This window comes from Acomys russatus, chromosome 7, assembly GCF_903995435.1.
Source record: "Acomys russatus chromosome 7, mAcoRus1.1, whole genome shotgun sequence".
Taxonomy (NCBI): Eukaryota; Metazoa; Chordata; class Mammalia; order Rodentia; family Muridae; genus Acomys; species Acomys russatus.
In genome coordinates this window covers 39699492-39727003 of record NC_067143.1, presented here as the reverse complement: position 1 = coordinate 39727003, position 27512 = coordinate 39699492, and the positions used below count along the sequence as shown (strand labels likewise).

Genomic DNA, 27512 nt, shown 5'->3' with positions numbered 1-27512 from the left:
CTGGAGTCTGTTAAACATCTGGATTCCCTGCCATAGTATCTGTGTCACATACAGCTAGAATGGAGTGTTATCCTGAAGCCTATTGTAAATTGTAATAAACGTTTGTAATAAAAATAAATACAATGGCTCATTGTCAAAAAAAAAAAAGAAAAGAAAAGAAAAGAAAAGGTTTTACAACTTACTACAATTGCAGAATAAACCACTTGTCCCTGAATTTTTTGTCGGATTGTTTGTTTTTTAAGACCTGGGCCGTTGGTGTTCTGTTCAGGAAGTTGTCTCCTGTGCCAATATGTTCCAGGCTCTTTCCCACTTTTTCTTCTAAGTGAGTTAGTGTCTCTGGTTTTATGTTGAGGTCTTTAATCCACTTGGATTTGAGTTTTGTGCAAGGTGACAAATATGGGTCCAGTTTCATTTTTTTACACATAGACCTCCAGTTAGACCAGCACCATTTGTTGAAGATGCTATCCTTTTTCCATTGAATGGATTTGGCTTCTTTGTCAAAAATCAAGTGACCATATGTGTGTGGATTCATATCTGGGTCTTCGATTCGATTCCACTGATCAACCAGCCTGTTGCTGTGCCAGTACCATGCTGTTTTAAGTACTATTGCTTTATAGTACAGTTTGAGATCAGGTATGGAGATTCCTCCGGAGCATCTTTTATTGTACAAGATTGTTTTAGCTATTCTGGGTTTTTTGTTTTTCCATATGAAGTTCAGAATTGAACTTTCAGAGGAAGGACAGGGTTTTTCTGTGTAGTCTTGGCTGTCCTTGACTCACTTTGTATACCAGGCTGGCCTAGATCTCACAGAGATCCATCTGCCTCTGCTTCCCCTTGTGCTAGGAATACAGGTATACATCACTGCACATGGCTCCTGAAATATTTTTTGAGGTGAATTTATCATAGCCTTCAAACACAAAATATTTTCTTTACCATGTATGAAACCTCTCGGGAAATTTTATCCTCTATCAGAATTATTATCTGTCATTTCTATTTAATTTTCCAAGAGGTTCTCATAGCATACAACCACTTTCGATTATATCAACCATGTTTTATGGTCACTTTGACAAAGGGTTAGTAGATGAGAGTCATGGATTGAGGCAATGTCCATTTCCCTTATATCCTATTGAATAGAATACACACTTATTAAGACTAATCATTTATCCCTATCATCCAGTCAGAACCCAAATGCATTCACCCTTCTGGATTATTCTCTGTAATTTCTAAAACCACTGCCAATAACAAATCCCCTGAGCAATATACAGGTCTCTAAAATCTCCATCCAGTTAACAGTACATCAACTTCCACTAATGAAACTTCATGATAATAAGTACAACTTGTAATAAAATAAACCTACTCCAAACTCTAACTGTACAAGTTTTTTGATGATTGAACCTCAATGTAATCTGAAGATCTAAATTACAACAAACAAGGAGACAAATAAACCACATCACACTGGAGACCTGCAGTAATATTAGCTAACCCATAAAGAAAACCATTTCCCTGTCCTAACATGGTCTCCAGAAGACAACACTCTCTGCTGTTTGGTGTTCAGATCTCAGCTGTGTTTATTTTACAAATAAACTGTTGTTTAATGGTTTTTGTATCTGTTTATTGAAACTAGAAAGAAAGTCACCTGCCTTTCTGTACCAAACTCTCCACCCTCCCACCCCCCAGACAGCTTTTGTCTTGACTAAATCCTGTCTTTCACTAAATTGCTGAGGACACCCTGTACTCACAGACTTGAAAAATGTTGTTCCTAGATCCAAGTAAGCCAATTTTTCTATTTTTGATTTTATCTTTTTCCTTATTTGCCACTTTTTGCCACATGCTGTGGTCTTCTTCCTCTGAATTTAAACTCAAATAATATTTATTTTAAGCACAAATCAAAGGAACTGGCAGCCACATTTCTTATCCAGTTCCTACTGATGAAAAGAATAGGATGGAAATGAGCTCCAAGGAACATCAAGATAGAATACATAACAGCAAAGGAAACTGAGGCCTGTAATACTTCTCAACCACAGTCTACATAGAACATCTGACCTCAGGCTCTCCAGTGTCAACTGTACTACCTGTAACCTTTTCCTCTGAGGCCTGGCAAGGCTACCTGGCAAGAAAGAAGTGATCACCATTAGGAAGCCCTAGTCCATGTCAGAAGTACTCCCTACTCCCCATACTGTGGGACCCACAAGGAGACTGTGCTACCAATCTACTACATCTGAGAAGAAGGTCTAGGTCTACATACTACATGGACCTTGGTTGGCACATCAAGCTCTGTCTGTAGTGTGATTATCCTGAATTAAGTGGCTCATATCCTCTTATTTGTTAGCATATACCCTGTGTGTCTTTCTGGGTCTGAGGTACCTCACTCAGGATGATTGTCTCTAGTTCTATCCATTTGCCTGCAAATTACAAGATTTCTTTGATTTTTGAATAGTATTCCATTGTGTAAATCAACCATACTTTCTTTATCCATTCTTCAGTGGAGGAACATCTAGGTTGTTTCCAGATTCTGGCTGTTACAAACAAGGCTGGTATGAACATAGTTGAGCAAATATCTTTGTTGTGTGATGGACCAAGTTTAGGGTATATGCCCAAGAGAGGTATGGCTGCGTCCTGAAGTAGACTTCTTCCCATTTTCCTGAGATAGCACTATATTGCTTTCCAAAGTGGTTGTACAAGTTTGCACTCCCACCAGCAATGGAGGAGTGTTCTCATTTCTCCACATCCTCACTAGCAGGTGCTATCACTTGAATTTTTGATCTTTGCTATTCTAATGGATGTAAGATGGAATTTCAAGGTCGTTTTGATTTTTATTTCCCTGATGACTAGAGATATTGAGCATTTCTTTAAGTATTTTTGTGCATGGTGATAAATAAGGGTTTGTTTTCCCTTTTCTAGATATAGCCATCCAGTTAGACCAGCTCCACTTGGTGAATATGCTATCTTTTTTCTGTTGTATGGATTTAGTTTCTTTATGAAAAATCAAATGCACAGAGGTGTGTGGGTTTATTTCTGGGTCAACTATTCAGTTCCACTGGTCAAACAGGCAGTACCATGCTGTTTTTGTTACTCTTGCTCTATAATATAGCCTTAATATCCAGGACGGAGATTTCTCCAGAAGATATTTTATTGTACAGGACTGTTTTAGCTATTCTGGGTTTTTTGTTTTTTCATATGAAGCTGAGAATTAATCTTTCAATGTCTGTAAAGAATTATCTTGGAATTTTGATGGGAATTGCATTGATTACAAAATTGGCTTTGGAATGATGGACATTTACTATATCGAATTTCCCAGTACATGAACATGGGAGGTCTTGACATCTGATATCTTCTATTTCTCTCTTTGGAGACCTAAAGTTTTTTTCATATAAGTCTTTCACTTGCTTGGTTAGAGCTATGCCAAGATACTTTATACCATTTGTTCCTATTGTATAGGATGTGGTTTCCCTAGATTCTTTCTCAGCACATTTGTCATTTGTATACAGCAGGGCTTCTAATTTTTTGAGTTAGTTTAGTATCCAGCTATTTTGCTGAAGGGGGTTATCAGATGGAAATGTTTCTTGGTTAAATTTTTAGGATCACTTATGTATACTATCATATCATTCACAAATACTGATAGTTTGACTTCTTCCTTTCTAATTTGCATCCCCTTGGTCTCCTTTAGTTGTCTTATTGCTTTAACTGGAACTTCAAGTACTATATTGAAGAGACATGGAGACAGTGGACAGTCTTGTCTTGTCCCTGATTTCAGCGCAATTGATTTAAATTTCTCTCCATAGTTTGATGTTGCTTATAAGGTTTCTGTATACTGGCTTTCTTATGTTGAGGTATGTGCCTTGTATTCCTGCTCTATCCAAGACTTAAAACATGAATGGGTATTGGATTTTGTCAAATGCTTTTCTTGACACCTAAGGAGATGATCATGGAGGGCTTTTTTTCCCCGTCAGTTTACTAATATGATGGATTGCATTGATGGATTTCCATATATTGAACCATCCCTGTATGCATGGAATGAAGCCTACTTCGTCATGGTAAATAATATTTTTGATGTGTTCTTTGATTCTGTTTGTGAGGATTTTATTGAGTTTTTTTCCATCAATATTTATAAGAGAAATTGTTCTTAAATTCTCTTTCTTTGTAAAGTCTTTCTGTGGTTTAGGTATCAAGGTGACTGTGGCCTCATAGAATGCATTTGGTAAAGTTACTTCCATTTCTATTTGTGGAATAGTTTAAAGATAATTGGTATTAGCTCATCTTGAAGGATTGGTAGAATTATTTACTGAAACCATCAGGCTCTGGGCTTTTTTTTTCCCTTGGGAGAATTTTACTGACTGCCTCGGTTTTCCTTAGTAGATATAGGACTATTTTATTTGTTTATCTGATCTTGGTTTAATTTTGGTAGATAGTATATATTAGGAAAATTGTTCATTTTGTTTGGGTTTTCAAATTTTGTGGCATATAGGCTTTTGAAGTATGACCTAATGATTCTTTGGATTTCCTTACTGTTTGTTCTTATGTCTCCTTTTTCATTTCTGATTTTATTGATTTGATTATTCTCCCTTTGACTTTTAGTTACTTTGTCTAAGAGTTTCTCTATTTTGTTGATTTTCTAAAAAAACAAACAAACAAACAAACAAAAAACCAGCTCTTGGTTTGGTTGATTCTTTGAATTGTTCTTTGTTTCTATTTTATTTATTTCAGCCCTGAATTTGATAATTTCTAGCCATCTATACCTCTTTGGTGACTCTGCTTCTTTTTGTTTTAGAGTTTTCAGGTGTGTTGTTAAGTTGGTAATAAGAGAGCTCTACAGTTTCTGTTTAAAGGCACTTGGTGCTATAAATTTTCCTCTTAGCACTGCTTTCATTGTGTCCCATAAATTTGGGGATGTTGTGCCTTCGGATTCACTGAATTCTAGAAAGTTTTTTGCTTCTATTTTTTATTTCATTTCTTACACAGATATCATTGAATAGGGGATTTTTCAGTTTCCTCAGTTTCTCTGTTGTTTTTGTTGTTATTGAGTTTCACCTTTAATTCCTGGTGTTCTAATAGGATGCACAGAGTTATTTAGATCTTTCCATATGTGTTTAGATTTGCTTTGTGACCAAGCATATGGTCGATTTTGGAGAAGGTTCCATGAGGTGCTTAGAAGAAGGTGAATTCTTTTGTGTTTGGATGAAAAGTTCTGTATATATCAGTTAGGTCCATTGGCTTCAGATCTTTCACTTTTATTGTTTCTTTATTTAGTTTCCACTGCAATGATTTATCTATGTTGAGTTATATTAATGACCAGTGGTTAATGGTTCCTATTATTTTGATGTTAGTGGTGATAGAGAGAGACTGTGTGTGTGAGCTTCATTTCTTTTGTTTTTGTGGATGTTGGGTTATCCATGTCCTTTGTTTTCCTGTTCAGTTGGAGTTTTCATTCTAGTATCTTCTGTAGAGCTGTATTTGTGGTTAGGTACTGTTTGAACTTGGTTTTGTCAGGGAGTATCTTTTTTCTCCAGCTATGGTGATTAAAAGCTTTGCTGAGTATAGTAGTCTGCATTGGCATCTTTGGTCTCTTAATGTCAGCATGACTTCTGTCCAGGCCCTTCTCATTTTCATAGTCTCTGTTGAGAAGTCAGGTGTAATTCTAATAGGTTTGCCTTTATATGTTACTTGCCTTTTTCTCTTGCAGCTTTTAATATTCTTTGTTTGTTTGTACGTTTAGTGTTATGACTATTATGGTGCAGGAGGATATTCTTTTCTGGTCCATTCTATTTGGAGTTCTGTAGGCTGCCTGTATATTTATGGACATTTCTTTCTTTAGGTTAAGGAAGTTTTCTTCCATGATATTGCTGAAAATATCTTCTGTGCTTTGCAGTTGGGGTTCTTCTTTTCCTACTATCCCTATGATTCTTAGGTTTGGTCTTTCCATAGTGTCCCAGATTTTTTGGATATTCTGTTTCAGGAGCTTTTTATACTTAGCATTTACATTGACTGCTGTGTCCATTTGTTCAACTCTGTTCATAGTGGCCTTATTCATAATAGCCAGAAGCTGGAAATAACCTAGATGTCCCTCAGTCAAAGAGCAGATAAAGAAACTGTGGTGTGTTCACACAAAGGAATACTGCTCACCTATTAATACAAGGATATCTTGAACTTTCAGGCAAATAGATGGAACCAGAAAAGATCATCCTGAGAGAAGTAACCCAGACAGACACTCATGGTATATAGTCACCTATAAGAGGATATTCACCACATAATACAAGATAATCACACTACAATACAGAGACCTAAAGAAGCTAAATAACAAGGAGGGCCCTAGGGCAAATGTTTAATTTCCTTTCTGAAGGACAAATAGAATAGACACCAGAAGTGGCTGAAGAGAAGAGACTTCACCCAGTGGGAATATGAAGCAGATGAAGGACATGAAGGAGAGAGAAACTCTACAAAGAGACCAACAGAACCAATAAATCTGGGTGTGTTGTCGTGGGGCTGCAGAGATTGATGCACCAACTAAGGACAATGCATGCTGAGAACCTAGACCCACTACTCAGATGTGTCAATAGGAAGCACAGTCTCCTCATGGGTCCCATAGTATAAGGAGTAGGGGCTACCTCTGACATGTACTCTGGTACCCATTAGTTGATCACTTCCCTCTGGTGGAGGGGCCTTGCCGTGCCACAGAGGAAGACATACAAGCAGTCCACATGAGGCTTGATAGGCAGAGGAAATCTCCTCTTTTCTGATTACTAGGGAAGGAAGGGAAAGAGAGTGGGGCTGGTAAATGATCAGGGAGGGGACTACAATCTAGATATGAATTGAACAAATTATAAATAAAAAAATAAAAAGAATGAATAATATAATCCTCCTTTACAAATCAAAAAGTAAATGAATAAATAAAAAGCCTGGCATTACGCAATAGTATTGTTACCTTTAAGTGTGCTTTTAGTAAAGACTATGGTGAGAAAGTTCTGAAAGATGTAAAATGTGCAAATTTCTAAGGAATGTGTAGGAGGACTTTTGAAGTTGTAGACAAGGACATTGTATACAAAATATCTTTAGTTGATTGCATTATTTGGAAATATCATTTCATACATGGAAAATTAGAATGTCCTTTGAAAGTAAGCTCTCAGCCATCATCTTGTGAAATTGTACATGTATTGAAAAAAATGATTCTTAAACAAAAAATGTCCTAGTCATTCTCTGATGCAAAATTTTCACTTGGAAAATTATTTCCCTAGGGCCAGCATCAATGAAATTAAGGGACCATTGAAACTGTGACCCATAGACCAAGCTATATCCTGTGTTGACTGATAAATCACTGGTACCAAATCATGATACAGGTTTTAGTAGAAGGGTATATGGAGACTTAAAATCTGGTTCCAGAAAGCTTCAGAAGTTAGAAAATGTGTGGTAGATTCATATGTATTGCATGGTAGTAGAGTTTAAGACAGAATTGGAAAAGTATAACCTAGGATGCAATGAGACCCCAGGATATTTGCAACACCAAGAACATGGGGTATTGACCAAAGAAAGCCATAGATATGCTCAACACCCAGCTCAATAAGAAACATTATGAGCTTTAAGTAAAAAATAATGTATGAGTGGTATAGCTCAAGTCTATGGGAATACACATGATTCCATCTTAAACCCCAGATTGCACTTAGAAAGCTAAAAATTTTGCATTTTTGTTGGCCTTATAATATTCCTTTGAAACGATCTTTCCTTCATGTTTCATCATTGTTCTGTTTTAAAAGGAGAACATTTGTTCTGCACCTCTTAGTGTATGATATATTATATATCACCTTTAATGGATTGTACTTACATATCATGAGCTAAAATCAATCCTTCCTTTCTCATGTTGTCTTTTTTCAAATATATTTTGTCAGAGCGATAAGAAAAGTAATATCTGAATAGGGGTCTAAGTTTACTGCATGCATTGTCCTTGGTTGGTACAACAGTTTATGAAGGCCCCCCAGGTCCAGATCCACTGGCCTTTACAGTTTTCTTGTTGGGATCCTGAAACCGCTGGGTCCTTCCATGTCCCGATTCTTCTGTACCACATTTATCACTCACCCCTGAGTCCAATATGGAGTCCCAGCATCTGTCTTGATCCCTTGCTGGGTAGAGTCTCTGAGAAGACATCTATATTAGGCTAATATCCACCTATAAATGAATATATACCATGTGTGTCTTCCTGGGTCTGGGTTACCTCACTTAGGATGATCTTTTCTAGTTCTACCCATTTGCCTTCAAATTTCAAGATTTCCTTGTTTTAATAGGTGAATAGATACCATAGTATTGTGTAAAGGTACCACAGTTTCTTTATCCACTCTTCACATGAGGGACATCTAGGTTATTTCCAGATTCTGGCTATTATGAATAAAGCTGCTATGAAAATAGTTGAGCAAATGTCCTCGTTGTATGGTGGAGTTCTTTAGGTATATGCCCTGGACTGGTATAGCTGGGTCTTGAGGTAGCACTATTCTTAATTTCCTGAGAAAGTGCCAAAGAGGTTTTACAAGTTTGCACTCCCACCAGTAATGCAGGAATGTTCCCATTTCTTACATCTTCACCAGCATGTGCTGTCACTTTAAGTTTTGATCTTAGCCATTCTGGTAGGTGTAAGATGGAATCTGAGTCATTTTGATTTGCATTTTGACAGCTCATTCTCCACAGCTGTGAGGAGAGTGGGGACTGCATCTGGCATGATTTCTGTTGCTGCCTATTTGATCACTTCTTCTTGTTGGGAATGCCCAGGGGGCACATAAAGGAAGAGGAAAGAGGCTATCTGGATGAGACCTGATAGGCTATGGTCATAAGGTGTGGAGAAGATCCCCTTCTGTCAGATGTCTAGGGGAGAGGAATACAGCAGAAGAGGGAGAATGGTAACAGAAAGATACCAGTGAGGAAATAACAATCGGGTTCTAATCTGAATAAATTAAAATTAATCAAAGCATTGTTTCAAATATTTTATTACAAATATTTTTCTCCTTCAGTAAATAAAAAAAAATAAATACAAAGGGTATGGAATGAATCTTTAAACAAAGTTTGTAAATTTTTTGTGTTGTAATACTTGTTTAAAAAAACTATAATGTTTCCAACTCTAAGCATTGTATATATAAGAAAATGAATAGCAAATTTAAATCTGGGGTAAATAGGAGCATTTCTTCATGATGCATTCCAATGTATATTCTGTGTGGACTATGGTCCATAGCAAACATTGATTATTTTCATACTAATTGTCTTAAGACATGGCATAATAATAAAGCTATTAAAATATGCCTTTAGGGAATCCAAGGGAGTAGCCAAGTGACTTATAAAGGTGTGTTATTGATGTTTCTATTACATTAGGTTTCAAATGAATCCACCTTATAGTTTATTAAAAGGAACATTTTTCTGTGGCTTATATTTGCATACTTATGATAAAACATAATTATAGTTTCCAAAAGATATTTGCATTCTAATGAGTAAGGGAGAAATGCCTCCTCAAGTTGACCTGCTGGAAAGTCTTCCTACCCATAGTTGAAGAATTACCCTTTTCGATGAATGTGAAGATTCTCAACTGTTTTAAGCTACAAAATTTAAATTTTCATTAGTAACATGTTAAAATATTTCTAAAACAGTTTTAAATTGTTATACATAATGAGGAAATTGTGACTACTATGGAAAGCAATATAATTTAGCAGTGATTTATTCACCCTTATTTCTCCTGTTTGGCTTCTTTCTGTATTATCCAAACCTGATGATTGGAATAACCTAAAAAATAATAAATTCCAGTCCACATATTATTCTTATATACCACAGATTTCTCTTCTCTAAATTATCCAAATGAGATATATCCTTTTGTTGCATTAAAGCTGTCCTTTCTTAAATGGTATCTCCCAAGAACTTTGTCCTGTATATTTGTCCTGTGAATTTTCATGGAAAGCCCTTTAGCTAAAGAAGCCAATGAACAAATCTCTAAACCAAAATCTTATATTGTCCTAAAACATGCCATCTGAAGATCTTTTTGTTTAGTAGAATATTTGTACATGCTTATCTTTGCCTCCTCCAATGGAGAATAAGATGCCTCAATTCTATCTGTATTGGTCTGTATCATTTAGTCATACCACACACACACACACACACACACACACACACACACACGCAGAGAGAGAGAGAGAGAGAGAGAGAGAGAGAGAGAGAGAGAGAGAGAGAGGGAAAGTTTTCTTTGAATAAATACTTAACTAAAATTCTGATCAAGTAACCAAAAGTATAGTTTGAACAGAGTCCATGCATCAGAACATATAAGATAAATTACTAAAATGTGGCATGGTAAGATATAGTATTTATGAAAACAAAGGATTATTTTATTAGAATTACTTCTATGACATGGAGATGCTGACTTTATGTTTTTAACTTAATTTATTCAGATTACATCTCAACTGTTATCCCCTTGTCTCCTCCCATTCCCCCTCTCTCCCTCCCTCTTTCACCCTACTCCCTTCCCCTAGGTCTGTGACAGAAGGGGACCTCCTCCCATACAATATGGTCATAGGCTGTCAAGTCTCATCTGGTAGTATGCCTATTCTTTCTCTGAGTGCCACCAGGCTTCCCTACCATGGTGAAGTGGTCAAATATAGGGCACCAGAGTTCATGTCAGAGTCAGTCCCTGCTCTCCACACAACTGTGGATAATGTCCTGTCCAATGGCTATATCTGGAAAGGGGTTCAACGTTTACTTCATGTATTGTCCTTGGTTGGTGCAATAGTTTGAGCAGACCCCCCTGGGTCCATATCTACCCATCATGATGTTCTTCTTGTAGGTTTCTAGGACCCTCTGTATCCTTCTATTTCTCCATTCTCCCATACTTCTCTTACCTAGAGTCCCAATAGATGGTTCCTGCATCAATCCCAATCTCCTGGTAAGTGGAGACTTTCATGGGACATTCCTTTTGGGTTAATGTTCAATTATAAGTGAGTATATACCATGTGAGTCTTTCTTAATGGGATCTATTAAGAAAATAGTTGACAACAAAAGTTAATTGGACTAGCTTCTTTGTTTCCCAAATTCATAGACATCTTATACAAAGGAAAGGTTGAGGATATAGGATTACAAAAAACTCTTATATTTTATTATTTTTCGTTATTTTCAGTTTGTGCATTTTTTGATATTCATTACACATTAAGTGGAATACAAACTGTGTTAAAACCATGAAACTGGCTTCCTAACCTCAATATGACTGGCTTTGAAAAATTAAATGCGAGTAACATATCATATGGTCTTCATGGAAATTAGTCTTTATTTTAAAACTGAAAACTGTTAAGTATATGTAGCGTGAGTCTAGAAAACTTGCTTAGCTGTTTAATATGTAATCCTAAAGAAAAAAGAGCACAGGACTGGAGAATGAGAAGAATGGAAGGATCTTAGGTCTCTTTTTATGTGTGTCTCTCTCCCCTCTCATTTTTCTCCTCTTTGGGTCCCTTCATCCCTTCCTTCCCATTTCCTCAAGCTCCTCTCCCTCCACCCCTCCCCCAACAGAGGTCTTGGGGAGGGGAATAGAGCAGAAGAGGGAGCAAGAGTGGGGACCGGAAGATAAAAGCAAGGAGATAATAATCCAGATGTAATATGAATAAATTATAATTATAAAAAAAGTGATGTAGGAGAGAGAGGTCAAGGATATGAGAGGAAGGAAGAGAGAAGTGATAAATGTTTGGAAATGTATTAGTAATTTATGTGGTCTCCTGATTCTTTTCCACTGAATGTGTTTATACATCATTGTAAATATTTTGGCACTGCCCATTTTTCCCCATTTCTCTTCATCCAACAGGCTGTGAAAATAATCTATTATGCCCAATGTCACTGCAATAACTGGATTCATCCTTATGGGGTTCTCTGATATCCACGAGATACAGACTTTATGTGGAGTGTTCTTTCTAGTGATGTACCTGGCAACCCTAATGAGTAACTTCCTCATCATCACGCTCATCACCCTGAATCTGAAGCTCCAGTCACCCATGTACTTCTTCCTGAAGAATTTATCCCTTTTTGATGTCTTTCTAGTGTCAGTTCCAATCCCAAATTTCTTTGTCAATAGCTTAACTCACAACAATTCCATTTCCATACTAGGATGTGCAGTTCAGGTATTTTCCATGGCTACTTTTGGATCAGGAAAAGTATTTGTTCTTACGGCTATGTCCTATGACCGCTACGTTGCCATTTGCAATCCCCTACACTATGAAGTTACTATGAGTAGTGTAACCTGTATGCTGATGTTGGGTGTTTCCTGGGGCACTGGGTTATTCTTTGGAACCATGTACACAATTGGCATATTTTCCATGCCTTTCTGTGGCTCTAATGTAATCCCACAGATTTTCTGTAATGTTCCCTTCCTTCTAAGGATTTCCTGCTCTGAATCACACATAGTAATTTATATAAGTCTTGGAATTGGTGTGTTTCTAGGCATGTCTTGCTTCCTCTGTGTCATGGTCTCTTACTTTTACATTTTCTCTACTGTGCTGAAGATTCCTACCACTAAAGGTCGGTCCAAAGCATTTGCCACATGTATCCCCCACCTCACTGTCTTCAGTATTTTCATTGCTATTGCTTATTTTGTTTATCTGAAGCCACCCTCAAATACAGCATCAATAATAGATAGATTGTTTTCTGTGTTGTACACTGTGCTACTTCCAGCACTCAATCCTGTGATCTATAGCTTAAGGAACACTAATGTTGATAGCGCTCTAAAGAGCATGTGTGTGTGTGTGTGTGTGTGTGTGTGTGTGTGTGTGTGTAAGAGAGAGAGAGAGACATACAGACAGACAGACAGACAGACAGACAGACAGAGAGTCAAAGAGAAATATACTGATATTTCTCAAAGTTTTATGTAAAATAGAAACAGAAGGAACATTGACAATTTTATTTTACATGGGCACAGTTATTTTCAAACCTAAGCCACACAAAGATTCTGAAAGAAACATAATTACAGACCAATTTTACTCATGAACAGTGTTGCAGAAATAATCAACAAAATACAACAAACTGGACCCAAGAACACATCAAAAATCATCTACCATGATCAAATAGGCTTTATCCCAGAGATTCAAGCATGGTTCAACATATAAAAACCTATCAATATAATCTGCCATACAAACAAACTGAAAGAAAAAAATATAATCATCTCATTAGATGCTGAAAAAGCCTTTGACAAAATCCAACAACTATTCATGATAAAAGTTCTGGAGATATTAGGCATAAAATGGACATACATAACCATAATACAGGTATTTAACAACAATCCTATACTTAGCATTAATTAGGGGAGAGAAACTCAAAGCAATTCTACTAAAATCAGTAACAAGCAAGACTGTCCAGTTTCTGTATATCTATTCAATAAAGTACTTGAAGTTGCAGCTATAACAGTAAGACAAATGAAGGAGATCATGGGGGTACAAGCTGGAAAGTAAGACATCAAAGTATCTTTATTAAAAGTGATAAAATAGTATAAAAAAGTAACTCCAAAGTTTTCACCAGGGACCTCCTACAACTGATGATCACTTTTGTGAAAGTGGCCTGACATAAGATTAAGTCAGAATAATCAGTAGCCCTCATGTATACAAGAGATAAATGGGGTGAGAATGTGATCATGGAAACATCACCCTTCACAATATCAACAAATGATATAAAATATCTTGGGATAGTTCTAATCTAGCAGGTGAAAGACTTTTATGACCAAAACTTCAAGTCTTTGGAGAAAGAAGTTGAAGAAGATATCAGATGATGAAAAGTTCTTCCCTGTTCGTTGATCATTATAATTAACATAGGGAAATTGGCCATTCTACCAAAAGCAATATATAAATGTAATTTTTATTTACTCAGAACAAGTTATTGGATGAGAGCCATTCTGAAGACTTTCTAGATTTTTCTGAACTCCCAGTGGCTGGTTCAACTCAAGTGTTCTGGCCTAAACTCCTCTCCAAGCTGACTGATTCTAACTGAATTCTATTGGATTCTGACCGAATTGCTCTGCTAGCCTTCAAACTAATTTTAGGAATATGTTTTAATCTGATTTCTTCTCAATCTCTGGTTTAGTCTGTCTTCACCTGTGCTACCTTGTTTTGTCTGAATCCTGTCTCTATAAAATATCCCCAATAGGAATCTCTATGTAAAAATCTCTTTGCACTGATCTTATATAGCGTTGTTTTCATGTCCTGTTCTTGTGAGATTTGCTCTTATCCTATCTATGACTCATTCTTTCAAATCTTTCTCTGATTCATCACTTTGTCTGCTGCTTGATTAAACATGACTTTTTAAAAATGGCTGCTTCCTTCTATAACCTGATCTTAACTTCATTGTTTGGGATTAAAAGTGTGTACTAAGAACATGTCAACATTACAGCCAGATCATACTGTAATCCAGAGCATGTCTGCATTCCAGTCAGATCCCACAGACCTAGAATTTGAATGTGATTCCTTGCCAAACAAGCCATGTTGCTGAAAGAAAATTCTTTTAATTCTTCCCTCCTTATGTTTAAGCTAAAAAAAAGTATACAAAAGTTAACTATTACAAAGAAAACCATTATCAATCATTTAAAATTAATTAACAGTTTAAATGTCTTTATGAAGATTCATTGATGTGATGATCTGCCATAACTGCAGTCTTGGTAATCTGTAAGCATCAAGGTTTTCTAGTTTTCCTGTCTGATAAATGAACTGTTCTTTTTTAGCCAGTTTCTTGAACTGTACCTATGAAGGGACGTTCATGCAGAAGGTAGTCTTATTCAGATTAGATCTTTGCTGCAGGATATTTAATCCCATTGTGAACCCTGAGAATGTGAACTGGAAAAACCTGTTTCTTGTTGTGATGTGGCTCAGCACTAGAACACACTTTTAATCCAAGAGCTTTCTAGTTTTTGTAAGCAAGTAATTGTAGTGTGGCTCAGCCACAGTACGTGCCTTTAACCTAAGAGGTTTCTGTTAACAAGAGATAAATAAGGCCAACTGTGGCCAAGAGATGGAGCAAGTAACTAATTGACATAGAATACATACATAGGGACATGGTTTGAATGGTATTTAAGACATTGTGGAAGAGGAGGGGATTTTTCCTTCTGGGACATGAGCTGAGTAGAAAGGGATTTTTTTTTCCTTCAGCCATGTTGGCTGAGTAGGAAGGCCAACTGGGTACTTTTCTGCCTCTCTGAGGTTGTAGGCTTTCACCCTTGCCTCTGAATTCTGAGTCATTATTGGTAAAACCACACATTTGGGATTTTGTTTTAAATAACAACAGAGCCTTATCAATTTTAATAGAACCTATAGCCTTTCATCATCTATAGAAACCTAGGAAAAATATCTTCCCTAACATAACATATTCCCTGACTTCTATTCTAATGTTAAAATACCATTAAACTATAAAAGTTAATCTAATTCAGTTGTATATTCTACAATCAAATGTCTTTCAACTAATCTTATTACCTCTTTCTGTTAATCAAGATACAATTAGATTTTTATGAATCCACACAAATTAATGGCTAGCATTTCTTACCTTTTAACCAAGAAACTTAGGCTCTCCCATTCTATACCCTGCTCCATGCCAGCAAACCAGGCTTCTTACTCATTTAAACACAGAAACAATATTATATAAGATGTCACTACACAATATCAGTTAAAATAGGTATGTATCTGTTGTCTGGCATTGAAGAAATATTAATATGAGCTCCCCATTGTTTTGATAGAGCTCTTCACCATAGGATCATGGCTATTGATTTAAATACCAGAATGCATTAATGGCAAGATGAAGTTATATATAAATAAATACAGGTTTATTGGAATCAGCTCTGTGCCACCATGCATGGGAAAGGGCAGGGTGGGGGAAGAAGAAGAAGAAGAAGAAGAAGAAGAAGAAGAAGAAGAAGAAGAAGAAGACGAAGAAGAAGAAGAAGAAGAAGAAAAGGGAGAGAGAGAGAGAGAGAGAGAGAGAGAAGGACAATGAGGAGGAAGAGGCAGAGATGGAGGAGGTGGAGGCACAGGAGGAGGAGGAAGAGAATGACAATGACAATGATGATGACCACAATGACAGCAAAGAAGAAGAAGGAAGAAGGAGGAGGAGAAGGAGAAGGAGAACAAGAACGAGAACAAGAACAAGAAGAACAAGAAGAAGAAGAAGGAAAAGAACAAGAAGAACAAGAACAAAACAAGGAAGAAGAAAAAGAAGAAGAAGAAGAAGAAGAAGAAGAAGAAGAAGAAGAAGAAGAAGAAGAAGAAGAAGAAGAAGAAGAAGAAGAAGAAACAAAAAGAGTGAGAAAATTGAAGAAGATGGAGACAGACGAAACCAAAACATCTTGGTTATATAGTGCAGGGCCTCTGGGAGTAAAGAAGGCCCACTGATGGGATAGGGAATCTAGAGTTGAAGGCAGGGTAAAATGTCTGGAAAGGAAAGGCTGTTCTATTTGCTGTCCAAGATTTGTAAGACCATCTGCAGCAAGGAAATGGTAGGCCCAGCTAATGCAGTCTGAACTTTTTAGACCAGAACACCAGAGTTCTTCTGAATTCAACTTTTTAAAGAAAATTTTATTAATTTATTCATATTACATCTCAAAGTTTTTCTCTCCCTTGTATCTTCCCATTCCTCCTTCCCTCCCATTTTCCCCTTACTCTCCTCCCCTTTGACTGTGACTGAGGAGGACTTCCTCCCCCTGTATATGCTCATAGCATTTCAAGTCTCTTCTTGGTAGCCTGCTATTCTTCTTCTGAGTGCCACCAGGTCTCCCCATTCAGGGGACTTGGTCAAATATGAGGCACCAGAGTATGTGTGAAAGTCAGACCCCACTCTTCACTTAACTGTGGAGAATGTCCTGTCCATTGGCTAGATCTGGGTAGGGGTTTCCATAAGACCCAGCTATTCCACTCCTTGGAATATACCCAGAAGATGCTCCAGCACACAACAAGAACATTTGCTCAACCATGTTCATAGCAGCTTTATTCATAATAGCCAGAACATGGGAACAGCCTAAGTGTTCATCAGTAGAAGAATGGATAAAGAAACTGTGGTACATTTACACTATGGAATACTACTCAGCTATTAAAAACAAGGAATTCCCAAAATTTGTGGACAAATGGATTGAGCTAGAAATGATCATAATGAGTGAGTTAACCCAGAAGCAGAAAGACTCAAATGGTATATACTCACTAATATCTGCGTACTAGCCCAAGGGGCATGTCCCATGAAAGTCTTCACAACCAGGAAACTGGGACAGAGGGGAGGACATTCTATTGGGACTCTAAATGAGAGAAGCATGGGAGAATGGCAAAGTTGAAGGATCCAGAGGATCCTAGAAACCTACAAGAAGAACTTTATGATAGGCAGATTTGGGCCCAGGGCTCAAACTATGGCACCAGCCAAGGACATTACAGACCATAAACTGAATTCAGCTCTTGAGGAAACACCTGAACATGGTAGGATATGGCAACGGGCAACATACATACGAATTAGGTGCAGAATATACATTTGAGACTTTTAGGCCCATTGTTTTGGTACCTGAAGAGGGATGAGTTCAAGGAACAGGCAAAGGGGAAGAAGAAATCAACAGCTGTATTTGCCACTCAGTGTCTTAATTGTCCTAATTGATCTTTTTGTCCCACACATTTAATTTGTCTTATATTTTATTTTACTTGGGATAATGTTCCTAATCCTAAAGACTGTGTAAATATCTTCTGAAGGGGATAAGGTATACTCAAGATTCTCATAAAATTATAGTTACATCAGCTCCAGTGACCAACAAACCTTCACTTTCAATACAATTTAATTTTAATTTTAATTTTGCTATATGGTCATTAAGAACAGTTTGCATCAAATAAAAAAAAACAAATAAAAACAAACAAGTAAAACTCTCTTCAAAACCCTTCAATTGGAGCTGCTTTTCTTTTGTCATTTGGAAACAGTAAAACCTGAGCAATGCTATCTCCCACTTTAGAGTGAACAGTTTTCTTTATGTAAACCATAGTCTTAGTCTCTGCCTTGAAATATTAATCTATAATTTCTAGATGCACAATGAATCTTTGAGATATTAGGCTACTCCTTCCTACAACTATTCCTACTGTCTTTGGGGATAAAGGTTGTTGAATACCAGTGGGTATTTTATAGCATTGAAATTTTGGTGATTCTATGAGGTTTGTAATTATGACTAAATATAGGGCAGAGCTTTCTTCTGAAGAATACAATAGTTTAATTTAGTTTTCTCTACTTGCTCTGTGGATTGATGAGAGGAAATACTTGACTCATGTTTGTTGCCAGGGTACAAGTGAACACTCATAAGGAGTTTCTCTTATTTAAAGAATTTTATTGCATATCTCTCTGATCTGGAGAGATCAACTTCTATAAGTCAAGAAAGGCTATAGTCTCCTAGAAAGGTCTTTAGGAACTCATTGACCACAATCTCCTTTCAGTATATCTTGTCTCCCACAGTTAATACAAGGGGCATATTGATGTCTAGCATTATTTTCTATTGCTTGTCCAATTGCATAATCATTCAGATCAATATCAGTAGTAGTTCTAATCTGCTCATCTAAAGGTGCTGATTGAGCTTTTAAACATCTTGTTAAATAATAACATCATCAAACTTTATCTGCTTTAACAAATCAGAAAGTTGTTCTTCACCTATATTTTATGATATAGGACCTTTAGACATATTCTGATTTTCTATAATTGCAGGTTCATCTCTCTACCATGTCAGCCATTATAATTGAGAACTAGCATCCAGTTCAACTACTGCTAAATGTTTCAAGTCTTGTGAGATAGTCAGTCCTCTTTTGGGTAGCCCAGGTATTTAACATGTCTCACATAGGGTGGATGTATTTTATAAGCTATTATTGATTCTTTAAAATATCTAAGATTTTGTATTTTTAACAGTACTCCAGGCTAGTTAACATTTTGTGAATTTTCACCATTTTCTGGCATTTGTTGCCAAGTAAATGAGAAAGCTATTGGTGGTGGTCACCGTTCCTCAATTTCATTAAGAGATGGCATCATAGGTTCAATGCTGCCTATCTTGATTCTAAATTTTATTGGTACCCTATGTTAACCCCTATTCTTTCTGTCAAGCCTTTGTACTATCACTGCAAATATTTCTTGTTGTACAGATATTTTTTCTTATTGTCCAGTTATCCTTTTAATCTCTAGATTTCAATTGAAAGTAAAGAGGGATTCTTTTCCCATTCTGTAGGCTTCTGGTTTTTCCTATTGTTGATGGTGTCCTTTGCCTTGCAGAAGCTTTTCAGTTTCATGAAGTTCTATTTTAATTGTAGATCTTAATGACTGAACTGTTGGAGGAAGTAACCAGGAAGTGGCCTATTATACCAGTGTATTCTAGTCTAAGCCCCTCTTTCTCTTGTATTAGATTTAGTATATACAGTTTTACATTGAGGCTTTTGATCCATTTGGACTTGATATTTTTGCATGGTGATATGTATACATCTATTTGCATTCTTCTGCATGCAGACACTCAGTTAGACCAGCATTGTTTGTTGAATATTTTTTTCCTATTGTACAGTTTTGGCTTCTTTGTCAAAAATCAGTGTCTGCAAGTGTGTGACTTATTTCTGGGTCTTCTATTTGATTCAATTCCTCAACGTGTCTGTTTTTATGTCAATACTATGTTGTTTTTATTACTATTACTCTGCATTACAGCTTGAAATCTAGGATGCTGGTACCTCAAGAAGTTTTATTGTACAAGATTGTTCTAGCTCTCTTGGTTTTGTTTTTTTCATATGAAGTTGGTAATTGTTCTTTCAAGGTTTGTAAAGAATTGTGCTGAAAATTTGATGGTAATTGCATTGAAATTGTAGGTTGCTTTTGGTAAAATGACAATTTTTGCTATGTTAATCTTACCAATCCATGAGCATGGGAGATCTTTTCATCTTCTGATATGTTCTTCAATTTTATTTATCAAAGACTTGAAATTTTTGTCATACACGTTTTTCACTTTCTTGGTTAGAGCTACACCAAGATATTTTATATTATTTGCGTCCATTGTTAAATGTGTTTTTTTTTTTTCTTCTAAATTCTTTCTCTGCCAATTTATTGTCTGTACAAAGGAGGGCTACTGAATTTTTAAGGTTAATTTTGTATTCAGCCACTTTGCTGCTGGTATTTATCAGGTATAGGAGTTCTCAGGTAGAATTTTGGGGGTCACTTATGTATACTATTACATCCTCTTCTAATAATGATGCTTTGATTTTTTTTCCTTTCCAAATTGTACTCCCTTGATCTTCTGGAATTGTCTTATTGCTCTATCTAGAATTTCAAGTACTATATTAAGTAGATACTGAGAGAGTAGGCAGTCTTGTTTTGTCCTTGATTCTAATGACATTGTTTCAAGTTTCTCTCCATTTAATTTGGTATTGTCTATTGGCTTGCTGCATATTGCCTTTATTGTGTTTAGGTATGTGCCCTAAATCGTTGATCTCTCCAAGGTTTTTAACATGAAGGAATGTTGGATTTTGTTAAAGGTTTTTCTTAGTATCTACTGAGATGGTAGTTGACTTAAACATTAGAGAAAAACAGAGAATTCTCAACTGAGGATTCTCTATTGTCAGGGAAGCACTTAAAAAATTTCAGCATCCTTAGTCATCAGGGAAATGAAAATCAAAAGGACTATAAGATTCTATCTTTTATCTGTTAGAATGGCTTAGATAAAAAACTCAAGTGACAGTACATGTCCATGAGGTAGTAGAGCAAGGGGAACACTCCCCCATTGGTGATGGGAGTGCAAACTTGTACAATCACTGCGGAAATCAACATGGTGATTTCTGAGAAACTTGGTAATAGTTCCAACTCAAAACTCAGCATACCATTCCTAGGCATATACCCAAAAGATGTTCTACCATACCACTAGGACAGTTGCTCAACTATGTCCATAATATTACTCATAATATTGTTCATAATATGCAGAAAATGAAAAAAAACCTAGAAATCCCTCAATTGAAGAACAGATAAAGAAAATGTGGTACATTTACACATTGGAATACTGCTCATTTTATTAAAAATAAAGAAACTATGCAATTTGCAGACAAATAGATAGAACTAGAAAATGTCATCCTGAGTGAGGCAATTCAGATCCAGAAAGCATGCATTTTATGTACTCACTAATCAGTGGATATTAGCCATAAAATACAGGATAAGCATGTTACAATCCACTGACCCACAGAAGCTAAGTAATAAGGAAGGCCAATTGGATAATGCTCACATCTCATTCAGAATGGGAATTACAGTAGACATCTAAAGGAGATGGAGGGAGGGAACTGAGGAGGAGAGGGTGTGGGGAGAGGAAGTGCAATAGGAATCAGATTTGGAGAGAGTGGGGCATGAGGATAGGGAGAGAGAATAAAAATAGGTGGGAACCAATCTCTGTGATGAGGGAGGATTCCTGGAGTTATGGACTCCTATCAGTAAGGCATATGGAGCCTGAAGTCCTTATTTCAGTGGAGAAATTGGAACACTAACGCACTCATAAAGCCTATTACTCAAAATTTGCTCTGGCTACAAGAAGTGTAGGAACAAAATGAGACATAGATTGAGAGAATGTCCAACCAATGACTGGCCCAACTTGAGGCCCACCCTGTAGGAGAAAGCCAATCCTTAAACACTATTAATGGTAGTCTGCTATGATTGCTGATAGCAGACTAGCATAACTACCTTCTCACAGGCGTCATCAGGCAGAAGATAGAAACAGATGCAGAGACCCAAAGTTAAACAATAGGCCAAGCTCAAGGAGTCTTGAGGAAGAATGGGAAGAAGGATTGAGGAAACTGAGAAGGTCAAGGACACCACAAGAAGATCTACAAAGTAACATAACCTGGGCCTATAGGGCCTCAGGGACACTGAATCACCAACCAAAGACCATGCATGGATTAGACCTAGGCCACCTACACATGCGTAACAAATGTGAGGTTTGGTCATTATTTGGGTCTTTTAACAAGTGGACTATAGACTGTCTATGACTCTGTTGCCTATTGTTGGATCCCTTTCCCCTTGCTCGGCTGCCTTGCCTGGCCTCAGTGGTAGAGGCTGTGCTTAGTCAAGGTACGAGGTACGAGGGTGGGTTGGTACTCATACCGGTGGTCTCCCCTTGTCAGAGAAGTGGAAGGGGTGGAGGAAGGGAAGGTGAGGGTAGGAATTGGAGAGGAGGAAAGAAGGGGCAGTGATCAAGCTGTAAAGTGATTAAATAAATAAGTTAATGAAAAAAATTTAAATGAGCAATAAATATAAAAAGAAAGTAATAAGGAGTTTACTCCGGTAGTTATAGACGCAGTAAGTGCTGGGAAGGCTTTTCCAAGTATTGTTTATTTCTATTCTAGTCCTACTGTTGCCTTTAAGGGATATGAAATGGAGTTTCCCATTATTCAATTCAGGACAAGTCTGTGCATATCCTTACAATTATCTGCTTACTTTGATTCCCAGAGGCTTCTGAATCTCCAGAGTCTCCTGAATGTCTTTTGGTTTCAAGAACTTGAAGAACTGATGCTTCTTCTAGAGACAATTCCAGAAGAATTTCTGCTCTCTGGAGTTTGGCAGATATATCCTGTCCTTTGTGACATATCGTTCCGATGCCCTCTGTCTTCTGCAATGTTGATGGATTTTCTTCTTCTCCAATCACATTCGGTTATTATTCCAAACATGTTTGGCACCAGAAGTAAAAGTTTCTTATTTTTCCTCAGAAAAGAAGATTGGATGACAGCCATTGCCAAGAGTTTAGAGCTCTTTCTGAACACTGGATGGCTGACTTATCTTAGATGTTCTGGCCTAAACTCCTCTCCAATCTGACTAAAACTGCCTTTTCTTGTATTTTGACTAAACTGTTCTGCCTGGCCTCAAACTACTCTGACAATATATTTTATTATTCAGACTCCTTATATCTGAAATCCTTTGTTTTCACCTGTGTTGACCTTGTTCCTTCTGCAACCTGTCTCTGAAAAATGGTCCAAGTAAAAAACTCTGGGTCAAAAAAATTATTTCTCTCCCTCTTCCTCTCCACATGCGCGGGCGCATACACACACACACACACACACACACACACACACACACACACACACTGTCACCCTCTGTGTATCTGTCCCTATCTCTGACTGTACCTCTGTCTTTCTGTCTGTGTCTATCTCTCTGTTTCTGCCTCTCTCAATCTTTCTGAACTACTCCTATGTAACCTTTCTTTCCTGTCCTGTTATTGTGAGAGGTGGATGTATCTTATCTGACTCATTCTATAAAATTTTTATTTGTTTTTCTCTGATTCACTGTTTTGTCTGCTCCTCAATTACATGTGACTATTAACCATAGCTGATTCCTTCTATGAATTAATCTTATATACTATTTGCTAGAGCCCTAATTGTCTTTGACAAATATAACTAAAATTTGTACTTCTTACATTCAAAGTCTAGGACAAACAAAATAACCAAACAATGAATGAGTATTATGTTTGATTTTTCTTTTCATGTTTACTGACTTTGCTGACTGAGAAAGTTTTGTCAAAGCTTTATATCTTTCTGTACCAGCAACCATTTCAATATGTTAATATTCTTTAACAAAAACCCTGAGCAAATGGCAGTAAGCTAAAAATCTATTAAGAATAGTTGTGATGGTGATTATTGGATAGTAATTTTACAACATTTAGAATCACACACAAAATAAATCTCTGAGAACATTTTCATAGAGTTTTGATTGAGGTGGGATGATTCACCTAATTTTATGTAGGACACAATTCTGTGCTTTAGGGTCCCATTTATTGGTAGTTTAAATGAACATGGCACCATAGGGTCATATATTTGAATGCTTATTCATCAGTTACTGGCATTATTTAAAAGATTAGGAGGTATGACCTTGTTGGATGAAGTATATCACTGGAGGGAGGCTTCTGGGTTCAAAAGCCCAATCCAGGCCTACTGGCCCTCTCTTTCTGATGCCTGAGACTATGCACATAAATTTCTCACCTGTTTCTCCAGAACCATATCTGCCCAACATGATGGTAATGGGCTAAAACTCTGAAACTATAAGCCAGCCCGAATTAAATAATATGTTGTATAAGATTTTCTGTGAACATGGTGTTTCTTCACAGGAACAGAAAAATAACTAAGACAGAAGTGTGTGCAATAGAGCAGGATATTACTGCAGCAGGCCTGATCACACATTTTGTTGCCTGAATATGGACTTTGGATTAGGAAAACAGCTTAATATCTTAAGCAGACTTAGTGGGTTATGTAAGTAGGAACATGGAAGTCAGTGGTATAATGTATCAGTGTGTATCATAAATGAATGAATTTTTGCACTCTATATGGATAAAAGTCTATAATGGCTAGGAAGTAGAATCTGGTTTGAATGAGAATGAGCCTCCCCAATAAGATCATATATTTAAAGGCTTCTTCATTATGTAGCGGAAATATTTGAAAGTTTGAAAGAGATTACAAACAAGGCTGCACAGAGAAACTCTGTCTCAAACCCTGCCCCCCCCCACACATACACACAAAGGAGAGAGAGAGAGAGAGAGAGAGAGAGAGAGAGAGAGAGACAGACAGACAGACAGACAGACAGACAGACAGACACAGACACAGACACAGACACAGAGAGACAGACAGAAAGACAGAGAGAGAGAGAGAGAGAGAGAGAGAGAGAGAGAGAAGGAGGGAGAGAGAGAGGGAGGGAGAGATTACAAGGTGTTTGTTTTTTGGATGAAGTGTGTGACTAAAGATGGGCTTTGAGGCTTCAAAATCTTAAGCTACACTCTGTGGCTCTTTTTCTGTAGCCTGAGGATCTGGGTGTAGAACTCTCAGGCACTTCTCCAGCACCGTGTCTACTTGAGTCCTATCACTTTCCCTGCTATGATAATGAAGAATTAAAACGTTGAAACTGTAAGCAAGTTCCAATTTACTTCTTTCTTTTATGAGTTGCTATAGTCATGGTGAAAACCATAGCAACAGAACAATCTCTAAGACACATACTAAATGGAAAGGAGGTAAAATCATGTTATGTTTTAGTGATTCTCTGCCGAAAAATTCTCACTTAGGGAACTACTTCCCCAGAGCCACCATCGAAGTAATACAGAGGCCACTGAAACTGTTGTCCAGGGTCCAGGCTACATGTGAGTTGGTTAGAGTATTCATCAGTGCCACAAATGTGATGCTAGTTGTTAGAATGTTAGAATGTTCAAACAAAAGGTGCATGGAGACTTAAACCAAGATTCCAGGCAGTTACAGAATCAAGACAATGTTTCTCACGCTTATATGGATTTCCTGCTAGTAAAGTTTGAGAGGAACCTGAGAAAGTATAATCTGGGATGTAATGGAACCCCAAGATGCTGGCAATACCAAAATTATGGGATGTCTATTAAAACAAGCTGAAAATATGTTGTAGAACCAGCTCACTGAGAATACACATGAGCTATATGTTGGAAAACCAAATGACTAAGGTGGCTCAAGTGTGTTGGAGTGCAGATAATTCCATCATACCCCTCACATTCCAGATGCAAAGGAAGCTGTATGCAGTATACCATGCCAGGTTTCAGCCTTCTATAGACTTCCTCTTTCCTTGCATTTACCTCTTATAATGGGAAAATGTGGTTCTTGTCATTAAAATGAAGCATGTAACTTGGTTTTCTTATTTTTCAAAGGCAGACATAAGATGACTCTCAGTTCAGAATAAAGAGGACCATGTGCTTATAAATACTTATTTACTTAAAAATTATTTGTTGTATCTGGGTTGACTTGTACATGTGAATGAATACGCTATTAGAAGCAAGAACAGGTTGTTGTAGCTGGAGTTATGTTATAGTTGTGGGCAGTGTGATACAGATTTTGGGGACCAAACTGGCTTTTCAAGCAAGACCAATAAGAGCTCTTAACCAATTAATCATCCATACAAGGCCCTGGATAACTGATATTTGAACAATGAGAGTTTTTCAGGCTGTTGCAATATTTAGCGATACAATAAATACATTTAGCATTATGAAATTAACATAAGACTTCAAAAACCACAGTGTAATTTTGTGCTTTAAAAGTGATACACCCAAATTGATTTGGGCATGAACTTGACAGAGCACAGAGGTGAGATGGGTAATGTCTATTCTCAAGTTGATGAGACTTAGAAATTTCTAAGAAATAGAACTGAAGGGTCTCTAAGGGCATTTCCAGAAAGGCTTGACATTGGTTGGAGGATGTCACATGGGTGTTGATGGTTCTATTTTCTGAATTTCTATACTGTGCAAAAAAGGAGAAGCTGGGCAGAGTACCATTAGAGTTGTAGAGGGTTTTTTTTCTACTTTCTGACTGTGGTACCCTGACCAATTCTTTCATGATCGTGTAAATATAGTTTCTTTGCCATGATAGACTTTACCTTCAAACCATGAGCTGTCTTCTTTTCTCATTCTGTCTTTTACCCTATCTATTTTGTCACCACCTTGGTGAAAGTAATTGGAAAAAGTGGGATGGCAGGAGTTTTTAATCAAAGTTACCAATTTTTTGTGTTATATAACATATGTTCACAACTACAAATGTTATTTTAATCTGGGGAAAATATGAGTATGATCTTCATGATCTATTCCATTATATTTTCTGGGGACTAAGCAATGTGTTCTGTAGAAACACCAATTATTGCAACACTAATTGTCTTAAGACATAACTTTTAATAAGGCTATTCAGAAAGGTTCACCTTTGGGAATTCCAAGGGAGCAGCCAATTGACTTTAAAAGAGCTGTTAATATACATTTCGATTATATGATAATTCAAATTAATCTACATCAGGGTTATAAAAAGTAAAAATTTTTTCTTATTGCTTATATTTGCATTCTCATGCTAAGAAATAACTACAGTTTTAGCTCAGAACTTTGAGTTTTCTTACCCCCTAAAAATGTAAAAATATGTTATGATTTCAAAATTTCCAAAGACAGATACATGTTCTATTTTCTTTTCTTTTCTTGCACATATATTTTTATTAATTCATTCCTATTACATCTCAATTGTTATCCCATCCCTTCTACCTTCCCATTCCTCCCTTCCTCCCACTTTCACCCTATTCCCCTCCCCTATGACTGTGACTGAGGGAGACTCCTCCCCCTGTATATACTCACAGGGTATCAAGTCTCTTCTTGGTAGCCTGCTATCCTTCCCCTGAGTGCACCGGGCCTCCCCATCAAGGGGACATGGTCAAATATGGGGCACCAGAGTTCATGAGAAAGTGAGCCCCCACTCTTCACTCATCTGTGGAGAATGTCCCATCTATTGGCTAGATCTGGGTAGGGGTTTGATGTTTACTGCATGTATTGTCCTTGGTTGGTGCAGTAGTTTGACATGTTCTATTTTCTTTTCAGGTTATCCACTGCTAAACTGAACACTAATGGATTAAAAAAAAAACATACCCTCCACTCAAGAGGGTACACAGTTGAGTGGAGAGTGTGATACGACTTTCTCACGTACTCTGGTGCCTCACATTTGACCATGTCCCCTGGAGGGGGAGACCTGGTGGCACTCAGAGGAAGGACAGCAAGTAGCCAAGAAGAGACTTGATAC

At 37.1% G+C, this 27512-nt stretch overlaps 1 protein-coding gene across 1 annotated transcript; it reads left to right on the top strand.

Moving 5' to 3' along the window:
• The first annotated feature begins 11819 nt into the window (after window positions 1-11819).
• Window positions 11820-14643, top strand: LOC127191948 (olfactory receptor 14A2-like). The gene is made up of 2 exons (XM_051149317.1): window positions 11820-12724; window positions 14595-14643. Exons 1-2 carry the CDS (start codon window positions 11820-11822, stop codon window positions 14641-14643), a joined length of 954 nt encoding a protein of 317 aa, XP_051005274.1.
• Window positions 14644-27512: the final 12869 nt, after the last annotated feature.